Source organism: Erythranthe guttata, chromosome 12, assembly GCF_056151865.1.
Source record: "Erythranthe guttata isolate IM_541 chromosome 12, IM_541, whole genome shotgun sequence".
Lineage (NCBI taxonomy): Eukaryota > Viridiplantae > Streptophyta > Magnoliopsida > Lamiales > Phrymaceae > Erythranthe > Erythranthe guttata.
The window spans coordinates 15,803,202-15,814,610 of record NC_142544.1 but is presented as its reverse complement, the minus strand read 5'-3'; the positions used below and the strand labels follow the sequence as shown (position 1 = coordinate 15,814,610).

The following is an 11,409-nucleotide window of genomic DNA, read 5'->3' as shown; positions in this document are numbered from 1 at the left end:
GAATCTCAAAATTGTTGGCTTCAATGGGGGGCTGCTGGATGCTTGATTGAAACCCATTGAGCGTTGGAACGGTATACTCATGCAGTGCTCGTTGACGAGGTGGTGGATTAATTAGCAGGCGTTGGTTTTGTTCGTTGATGATTTCTCCTGCCGCGTTCGGTGGACGCCTTTGGTCACCTTCTCCACGATTATTCTCGTCCTCCATCGTTGCCGGATTGTTTTGGGCTAACCGTTGATTTCTCCTGGCTTGCCTAAACGTTCGCTCAATTTCGGGATCAAGAGGTAGCAGGCTCGTGTCGTGTCCTCTTCGCATAAAAAGTACCTAAAACAAAGTAAAATAAAAAATAATTAAATAAATAAAATAAAAAATTTGGCTGAAGTAAGAAAAATTGCTCAAATTTAATATTAGGATAAATAAATAATTTAGCCGTATTCCCCGGCAACGGCGCCAAAAACTTGTTGGGTGCTAAATACCAACACGCAAGTGTACGTATCGCAAACAAGTAGTAAAGTAGACTCGTGAGAGTCGGATGTCGATCCCACAGGGAATACGCAAATTATTTAATCCTAAGTACCAAATCCTAACAATTGTGATTTTTATCCAGCCTACGCAAGGTTGTCAAATTAATTAACTAATAAAATTAACATAATTAAGAAAACAAGTAATCACGAGAAAAAGTCAATAATAAACGGATCTAGGATTTTATCTTCCCCCTATGCGATAATTCTTCACCCAACTAATCTCCTATTATGCAAGTTACGATTCCCGATTATTAACCCAAGACACGAAATTATTCATAACCAGCTGTCGCTGCGCTATAAACCTATTATTCATAAAAGATTCACTATATGTCTATGCAAACCTAATATAAATAAAGCATTAAATAACAAGTCTCGCAAACGGCTACCTAAGGTATTATCTGTATGTCTACGATAATACATGCAATTAACACACGCATTCGGTGAAAAACTACTCGAAGGTTCTCCTATCCCTGTTCTAATTATTAAAACGATCTGTCAATCAATTCTAACAATAACAACTAGCAACATAAGTTAGCTACGCTCATGCACTAAATAAGATCAAGATAGAGGAAATAATCGAAGAATTAAACTTGCATAAAAGTCGAAAAAGAGGTTCGAATCACCACATAGGGTTCCAATAAAATCCTAGAATAAAAACTTAGCTACTCATGTTCGTTACGGAAAACATAATGAAAATACGAAAAATCATAAAAACAATAAAAGAGAAGAACTATAATGAAGAGTCGTCAAGTCTTCGTCTTCGTTCTTGCTCCTTGATTGCGTGTCGAAAGATAAAAGCTAAAAACTCAAATAAAGATAAAAGGTAAAAGATAAAAGATAGGTCTAATTGTGTGCTTGTGGCCTTTAAATAGGGTGCAAAAGTCTAATAGGGCGGGTTTCCTTGTATAATTGAGTTCCCTTCACTGCGCCATCACGTCCACTCACACGGCCGTGTGAGATTTTGAACTAAAATCCGCACGGCCGTGCGGTCTTTTAATTCTTCAGAAATCTGCTTTTTTCACTTTTGGCCCACTTTTTCTCTGAATTTGCAGTTTTCACCCCAAAAGTTGTCAATTCTTCAATTTGTACCTAAAATACAAATAATAACCAAATTAAGCACCAATTATCGTAAAAACACACCAAAAGCTCCAATTAAAAGGTATAATTAAGTGTATAAATATACACTTAACAGTGGTTAAAGAATGGGGATCAACTTCGACAGAGTAAAGTGAGTGTGTTTGCTCCAGTTCTAATTTTCGGTTGCTCGATTTTTTAAAAGTTATTTTCGACTCTTTTAAGAATGTGTGTGTGATTGTTGATGTGTATTATGAACTTTCCGGTTTATCTCTTCTTTGATATTTTCGCACCCTACCAACTTTTTTTCGGGTTCCATCTCTTTAACTACACTTGGCTTTCCATTAGTGAATGAACTTGAATCTTCAATGACCTGATTAACAATGCGTATCTGTGGTCGTATACAATATACATATATCTCTTCATTATCAAAATTACAAGTCCCTCTTCTACATTGTTCGTCCCGAACTAACATCAGCCAGCACCAGTAAGCTAAATTCATATCTTTTAAAACGGTTCTATTGCATGCTGACCACTCGTCTGTAAATCCCGTAACAACCGTCAGATCCTGTTCAGAGCAGGGATGTTACCACCACCAATGCTGGCAATGGGGCTAAAAGGGGGTCCATGTGAAACGAGCATTGTTGATCCAATGAGTGGATGTGTTACGGCACATGGAAAACAAGAAACTGTAGAGTCGGAAGAGAGTTCGGCTTCTTCATAAATGCGCCTCCGTTTTTCCGCTCTGGGGTTTGTGTCCGATTTCATGGGATGCAAGTCCTTTTTAATTCCTTTCATTTGTGGATTTTGGCGAATTGCGATTAGGCTGTGGTGTGAATGGATTGTGCATATGAACTAGGACAAAACATTCTTTTATTGTTATTTTTTAATGTCCTAATATAAATTACCATATCCTTCAAGTGTTTGGTTACCATGATTGTTACCAAAATTCGTTTATCGATGACGGATGAGCAGGTTCACTTGTAAAGCCGTAATACTCGTATACAGTGGATAAAATATAGGCCATGTTCAGATTCGACACAGTTTTCGTCCGTAAAACGTAGTTTGCCTTCAGAAGTCGGGTGGCTTTCCACAAATCAAACTCCAAACCACAACTGAGAAATCATAATAAAATACAGCTAGCTGTATAAAAATCAGAATATCAAATCTTTAGATTAACAGTAAACCATTAAACACACAAAGCAATATATATAATGATACTGTAAAATGCAGTTGCAAAACAAAACAAAACAAAACAAAAATTAACACCAACAACATAAACAATTAATACCAAAATCGAGTCTTTATAATAGATAGCAACACAGCCGTATATCCGACTGTCAATCGAAACAAAAACAGAGTCTTCAACGATAGAATATTCAAACACAAACAAAAAATATCAAAATATTACTGACCACTAACGAATGGCAAAGCCAATCATTTTATTCAAAGCAGTAAATAATAAAAATAAACGAACGATGCTACTCCTTTTCTTCTTCTTCAGAATCCTCTTCTCCAAAACACTTGAGAGTTGACCTAGGAGATCCACAGAAAGCAGCCCTAGCAAACTTATGGTAGACAATCGACCCATCCATTCCCAGCTCCTTAATGCTCCTCTCTTCATGAGTGTATCCTTTCACATCCAACGCTTGAATGTGCTGGAACATTTTCGCACCTAGTTGAGCGTGCACAGACACAGAAAACTCGCTCGGCTCAAAACAGTACAGAACCCTATCAATCAGCTCACCAAGATTCACATGCTTGAAATCATATCCAGCCGCTTCAAAGCTAGCATAGCTAAAACCATCTTCAGGGGTGATGTGGATAGTCGAGATCGCAGCTCCTTCAATTGAGTTCATCGAATAACCACACGGCTCGAAATCAAAGTCGCAGATGTCGGATTCTGGGAGAATGTCTCTTATGCCAGAAACCTCAGTCATCACAGCAGCAGAGCTGGATTGTTTCTTGAAGAAAACAGAAGCCTTTTCCCTGTCAAGGCCAGTCATGCACATCTCCAGTGTGTAAACGGGGTTCTCAGCTTCGACCGATGCAGCGCATGCAGAGTAGATATGCCACTTCTGCTCTTTGTCGGAACCTCCCATAACGTAAGCCTTGCTGCCTGAACCAAGCTTGCCAAAATAGCCATCAAGAACAGCAACTTCTTCGGAGAAGTTGCGGTGAGGGTACGACTGGGCTCCTGGGAAGATGAAGCTTCCACGGGTGTACCTCACGGTTTGGACCGAAAGAGAGAGGGACTTGGCCAGGTTCAGAATGGGTGGGATCGAAAGAAGCAATTTTGTTGTACCGCAAGTTTTGATGATAATCTTGTAGGGGTACACAAAGAGGCTGGACTCAGAGAGGACGTACGAGTCAATGTGTTTGTTAGACAACGAAGAAACTATGGTGCATTCAGCGGGTCCTAAGATTTCGTCAATCTGAGATTTGGAAAGGGATTGGAGTCCCTTTCCTTCGGGGTCAGCAAAGATGCTTGGCTCGAAAAAGGATATTTCGAGCCTTTTCTCAAAACCTTCAAAACCGATTGGGGAAGCAGACAGAGCCATTTCTAAGAACCTTACAGAGACGGAGAGTAGACAAGAAGGTTGTAGGAGAAGGAAGAAAAGGAGTGCAGGTAAGACGAAAAATAAAAACTAATCCTAGAAAGCAGTAAAAAATCACGCCCGAAGACGTGATAGGGGGCAGAAGTATAAAGGGGTATCAGGATGGCTTGCGAGCGCACTGCAAAAGGAAGAAGAATAATTTGAAGCGTTAGCAATTTAAAAATGGATAAAAGTACGAAAATCAAGAAAGTTGGCCATAATTTGGATGTTAAGACTTACGTTGGAGTAAGCAGCAGATCTGAACTTCTTGATGCCACCGTTTGGTCGAATGTCTTCAATGCAGTATCCAAGGGGAGCTTCGTAACATAAGGAACTACTACTGGACTTCTTTTTTCCACCTTTAGACTCCATTAGTACATCAATGTTTGACTGCATGATATAACCAGATAAAGTCAAGTAATGAAGCTTTAAGCATGAGATCGATGGCATAGCCAGATGAAACAAGTAAAACGGCAAAAACGGGGCCCAATTCTTTGTCAACGACATGAAAGACAAAGACACGCATTGTGCACAACAAAGGGAATAATATAAAGAGCTATGAACTTCATTGAAACTCAAAAAACTACATTTAGTTATTCTAAACATTGAGCAGACTTTTATTACAACAGAAACAAATCTGATCCGAAACATAAAAACATTTCACACGAAAATAAGACGCATAATTATATTCATTAATCAATGGGAAAAAAATCAGAAAAGGGAGCATCAAGACAGATTAACACTGATGAAAATAATTTATTTCCGCAAAAAAAATCGAGTCGAAAATCTATTAATACAAAAGATATAAAAGGCATGAATACCAATCTCTCTGGATATAATTTCAAAAAAAAAGCAATTATCAAATAAAAACTAATTCGCCAACATTTCAAAATTCTAGATCTGAAAAAGATTTTTCATAAAACTAGATCCGGTTTTTTTTAGAGATGCTTGAATACAATAGTGCAAATATTAATAACCTATGCAAAAAATTGAGAAAAACAATCGAATCCACAAAATTTAGCGATTAAATATCGAAAAAATAAAACAAGAGATGATGAATACAGATCGTTTCCTTCACGCAATAAACCAACATTACAAAAATATTCAACAAACACACACAGAATCGATATATTTCAACGGAGCAGAAATTTCAAATCCCACAAGCACAGATTTTAATGTATATAAACACACATTAATATTCAACATCAGATCTCAAACAATTCGAATGATAATAATAAATAAAAATCAAAAATAAAATAAAACTTACAAATATTATGATTTAATTTTGTGCGCAATCCCCTTGAAACCACAAATTCACGTTCTATAATTTCTGCAAAAAGAAAAACGATACACAAACAACGATAAGAACATTGAAACAACTCAGCGATATAATTCTATTAATTTTGCTAATTAAAAAAATTACTCACAATTAAGCAATTTGGGTAGCGGCGGCCGATGAGGAATATTTAACCTAGAAATATTTCCCTTTTTCCGCTGCTCTCGCTTTTCTTTTTCTTTAGAGATTGAGTAATTTTCGTGATTGATTCGGTTGAGGCGAGAGGTTTATTTATACACGTAGGGAAACAGTCATTGCCACTCGTTTGTTCCGTTATTACGGTCTTACCCTTCGTGATTTTGTTCTATTATTGACTAGGGGAGGCTTTTATAATATTTTGCTAATTATTATATATCAAATTTCATTTAAACCTTTTCTTTTTTTAACTAAAATTCCGTAAAATCATTGGGTAAACTTCGTTTTCGTTTTTGTGCAACCTTTGTCGATTATATTACAAATGCAAATAAACAAATGTAATTTCAAATTGGTCACACCAATTTATTGTTACATGGTGGAATGATTATTAGAAGATTACATTATATATGTAATTTATTTTCTCAACTAGAATTTAAATTAGGGTTAGTCAACAAGATTTATATATATATTTTATGAAAGGAAAAAAGTAGATTTACCCCCACAATATCAAATCTCCTAATTAATTTTCTTTTTAAACAAAGACAATAGATCCAAACTTTTTGTAACCTAATTGCTACTTTTAATTTTTAAAACCAAATCATGCCTACTTTGTTTTTATATATAATATTATGAGTGAACAAACAGTTAATCGTATAGATGTATTGAGTAAATCTATATCCTGTATAATAATTTAAAAACTATACAAGAGACGTAAATTACATTAGATTGATCATATGTGACAAATTCGGTCTAATGACGTTAGTAAAGGAATTCAAATTTGTATCAATTAATACAGCCAGTACTTTCGATTATATGTGGTGGCAAAAGTTTGTGATACGTTTTAATTAATTAATTGTCCAATTGTATCCCTATTTTGAAGGGAAGGTTTGGAGGGTAAGATTGGGATATGAAATAGTGGGTACATGGTAGAAAAATGATTTGGAACTTTTCATTTAATAATTATGTCTATCATTCAAAAAATACCACTAATGATTGGTAATATTATATGCCTTCTTATCCTCAACCCCACTACCGATTTTGTTGGCCAGCTTTTAAATCCTTTCATTTTCTTTTTCTTTTTTCTTTTTTTCTTTTTTTCTTTTCCTCCATTCTAATTAATTATTGGTACTTGGTCAATATGGACCACACAATCTGTCTGTACCACAAGTAATTTTTTATATGTGTGGCTGTAGTAATCTTGGAATCGTACGGCCGAGAAAAATAACTCTTATTGTTATTACTATATTATTATTATTATTAAGAAATTACATCTACGCCCTTCAAGTATGCTAGAATAATTTTAAGGTCCATATGGTAACAGTAATTACCAAGGTTCTAAAAGGCGGTTATCGGGTACGTGGCGGTTTGGGACCGCCACACGATAAATCGGTGCGACGGTAATTTATCGGAGATAAATCGGAAATATATCGGTTTTTAAATTTAGTGTAATATATTTCTAAAAAAATATTTGTAAATACTCAAAATATATATAAAAGAATATTTAAACATAATTCTATCCTCTAATTCATATGTTATTATATAATTCTAATTACTCAATAAATAACAAAAATTTAAAAATAATAAGATGATAATATAATAAAAGATTCTTACGAAATACAAATATTACGCAAGTCTTTCGCATCAATAATTAATATAAACACAACAAAGCATAAATTACGGGGTAGTACTTGGTTTGGTTTTGGAAGTTGAAAGAATTGGAGAAAAATAAAAAATCAAAACATATTTTCATTTTAATTTAAATTAAAAAAAAAAAACCGATTTGTTGACTGATATATCAGTTTGACCCGCCAAAAAACCGCCGCAAACCGCCTCGCCGTAAAAAACCGATATTCCAAACCGCCTCAACAAAATCGTAAAGGTTTATAACCGATACCGATATGGCGGCCGATATATCGACCGCCACGACCGCTATTTAGAACACTGGTAATTACAGACATTGTTACAAATCCTGACGGACTAATGCATTGATAAGTTATTCCTTTAGGTAATTACAATTACATCCATCAACTATGAATCTTCTAACACATCTATCCTTGCGTTGTCAAATTTAGTAAAATCTTCTAAATTATATGAAAGATTCTCAAGTTTGTACCCGTTTTATCCCATTCGAGCTCCACATTTTGAAGCAAGATAATCATAAGATATGTTTTCTGGCTTCTATATATCAGATTGTGATGCATCAGAAACTACATTTTTGCACAAAAACAACTAAAAACTAGAATACATTGTACGAAATCTAAAAGAATATGTTCAATTTAACACCATGAGAGTAAATATATAAGAAAATTCAAAGTTAAATGATAATTATAATTATTAAAATACGAGAGAATTTTTCATAATTTAACGTGGTCGTAATTTAGCCAATAAATAATAGAAGACAAAAAAAACGGAAGGTTTGTGTTTGCACTTCTTTGCAAACCAAGTAGCAGCAGAAATGTGGGCCCCCAGAAAATAGCTTATCTGATTCAGAGTTCAGAGACGTGTATGTGAGCTGTATTTTGTGGTTCATATATGAAAAGACAAAAATGCCCTCTCTGTAAAATTTATCTTCTTCGACCTTGTCTGGATTTAGTCATTTTCGTAGGACAAGAAGATTCTTCAATTGATTCCCATTGTCATTGTCTAGATTATGTTTTCAAACATTACTTTCCGTGACTGATTTTTATTTATTTATTTATTGCAGCATTATTGGCCCCTTTTTTAAGGTTTTAAGCTTTCTTTTTTTGACTTTAATTTCAATTAATTAATTAGGTGTTTTCTTGTCACTTTGTACTTTACTTTGTAGGAGCTTTCCTAGTAGTTGCCGTGTAATCAATCGGTAATGGAATTGTGTGTGTGTAGATGAGTGTTATGATTTATTATCAATTCAAAATAAGAAACCTCTTCATTTTATTTTATTTTTCTTTTTTTGGTTGAGTTCCATTGATTTGGATTCGAATTTATTTATTTTAATTGCCGACCATATGTTATATTTTTTATAGATATTATACCTAATCACGATTCATGTGTTACTACTATATGATACGTTTCCGAATGTTATAGTGTTGAGTATTGACGATATTCAGTACAAGCGATGGGATCATTACGGTATTATTGGGCCGCGCTCTCCATACCCAGAGTTATTAGGCCCAATCCCAAGTGAACGACATAAATCAAGCTCATCAAACTCAGGCCTAATGAACGGCGAGCATCAAGATGGACTGGATTGATGCTATAAGAATTTGTGGTAAAGAAGATCGTCAAACACACAATAGGTCGAGTAGGAAGATGAATAATTAGTGGTAGGTGGCAAGCTCGGAGGCAGCTGTTAGAGGAGAACTTTGTATGACTTCCATACATAATAGTAAAATATGCAAACTACGATCGGTGATTAATCAAACAGAATAAATCTCGGGCGAAAAGAGAGAATTTAAATTAAGAAATAACCATATGTAGTTCTCTATACAAACGAATGTGTAAAAACTCTATTGGGAATACAGTTTGAACGATCAATAAACATTATACTCTCTTTCAAGTTCTCTCTTTATATTGATTTACTTTTCAATAAGTTGAATTCATCTTCGTCGGGACTACAAGACGCTAGCTGAACTTTTCCGGGCGGCTAAGGGAGTAGAGTTTTAAAGGAGGTCTTGAAAGTGCAGATCAAACACCACCAAAATTTTATTAAAACTGCTCCGAAACTTTTTTGAGTGGTATTTACAGAAAAATAATACAAAATATATAGATATTTATAGCATTTAAAATAATATACATTAAAACATACATAGTATGTCAAAAATATTTCCATTAAGACTCATTATTTTCCGATTTATAATTAAAAAAGAAATGCAATACTTGTAATAATCTAAACAATGTATGTGGGGATCACGCGCCTATGAAATTCCGTCGACGTGTGCGGTGTGCCCACCTCATATACAAAGAGGCCCTTGGGCCTGATTATGGGCCTTTCTTGAAAAACCAAAAGATAAATGGTAGCCCATATATATGTGGTCTATGCAAACAATTACTTACATATTTCTAAACTTTGGGATATTTGCAATTTAAAATGAGGATAAATTACGACAACCCCTGAGATAAGGTTAAATTACAAAAAATTCCCATATATTTGGATAATTACAATCACCCATCAACTATGATTTTTTTACACGTTTCTCTTTACGGTGTCAAATTTAGCGGAAACTTCTAGATCACGTGAAATATTCTTCAATTAGTACCCGTTTTACTTCATTCGAGGTCCACATTTTGAAACAAGATGTGTCTCTTGACTTGTAAATATCAGATTGTGGCGCATCGAAAACTGCATTTTTGCACGAAACGAGTACATATTAGAGAATATTCCACGGAATCTAGAAGATCCTGTTGAATTTGACATAATAAGGGTGGACATGTAAGAAGATTCATAGTTGATGTGGGTGATTGTAATTATCCAAATACAAGGAAGTTTTTTCGTAATGTAACCTTACCTTAGGAGTTGGCCGTAATTTACCCTTAAAACAATTTACAAAAATAACTAAACTTTACATTATATGTTGCAAATTTTTCCCATAGCAGAATTAAATATAATTTCTAATAGACTATCCTCTCATAGTCTCATAAGAAAGTACAAATTAAAAACATCTTATGCATAAGATGATCTTGCAAGTTTAATTAATTAAATACTATCTCCTCTTCAATTAATTACAATTATTATATCCTTAAACTAAATGTATACATTAGCAGAAAAAAAATGAATAATGAAAACGAACAAGATTTTCAAGTTTAAAGATAAAAATATAATCAAATATAATTATATGCATCAATTGAATATTTTTTCATTGGTAATAATAATATATGTAGACTGTAAGAATGAGAACTTTGACTAAAGTGCAAGTTGGGGAGACAAACTCTGTGGTTAGATGCACATAGTTGTGTGTGCATGCATATTTTTATTAAAATAAATAAATGGATTTGTAGTTGTGTGTGCATGCATATTTTTATTACTAATATATAGTGATTAAAATAAATAAATAAATGGATTTGTAAATATACTCCACAATACTATACATGTGCAAGTTGCAGTATGGGGCACCACCACACGTGATTTGGATGTAGGGAATAATTTTGAGAACACCAAACCCTATCCCCAAAACTCCACTTTCTATTAACTAAATTCTACTAATTTAACTAATATTTTTCCAAACATATGTATTTAAGTGCAAAATTAATTTTGAATTGACGTCACAAAACCAGACTCAATGTTGCAACTATTTCTATTGATACGTAATATTAACGAATTTGAAATAACCTCATCATCCATCTTATTCATGTTAAACACTTATCAGAATCATACTGATCAAGGTGGAGCAAGTAAGTGAGATATACTACATGAAGTCAGCTCGAATAACCACACACACATTCTACACGGAGTCATCAAGTAGGCAACGACCAACTCTACGGGAATGCAATTAGAGTGTGCATGTCATGCACGTGCTATCAAGGAGGAATGCGATTTGACCAGGTGCTATCAAGGAGGAATGCACGCGCTATCATTGTATAGATTAAGGTGTGTGATCGTATATTCGGATAGAAAGCAAAAGATAGAAAAGAGAGAGAGAGAGAGAGAGAGAGAGAGAGAGAGAGAGAGAGAGAATTGAGATTGAGAGAATTCAATTCTAGAGGATAGAAAGCTTTATTCTAATTAAACTGCATCTTTATAATTACCTGTTAATCAATAGTATCTCTTCA

The 11,409-nt window shown here is 34.3% G+C and overlaps 1 protein-coding gene and 1 non-coding gene across 2 annotated transcripts; both read right to left on the bottom strand.

Annotated features, from left to right (window-relative positions):
- Nucleotides 1–2,880: 2,880 nt before the first annotated feature.
- Nucleotides 2,881–4,326, bottom strand: LOC148766578 (Adenosylmethionine decarboxylase family protein). The gene has a single exon (XM_088826925.1). It carries the CDS (start codon nucleotides 4,155–4,157, stop codon nucleotides 3,078–3,080), a length of 1,080 nt encoding a protein of 359 aa, XP_088683051.1. The 5' UTR covers nucleotides 4,158–4,326; the 3' UTR covers nucleotides 2,881–3,077.
- Nucleotides 4,327–5,460: 1,134 nt separating this feature from the next.
- LOC105967551 (uncharacterized) lies at nucleotides 5,461–5,761 on the bottom strand. The gene is made up of 2 exons (XR_016034952.1): nucleotides 5,621–5,761; nucleotides 5,461–5,523 (listed from the first exon to the last, which is right to left on the bottom strand). It is a non-coding gene; the product is annotated as an uncharacterized LOC105967551 (transcript).
- Between the last annotated feature and the right edge of the window lie 5,648 nt (nucleotides 5,762–11,409).

Bases quoted from the DNA above. Each gene is read 5' to 3' on its own strand.
- LOC148766578 (XM_088826925.1), bottom strand. From the start codon at position 4,157: ATGGCTCTGTCTGCTTCCCCAATCGGTTTTGAAGGTTTTGAGAAAAGG.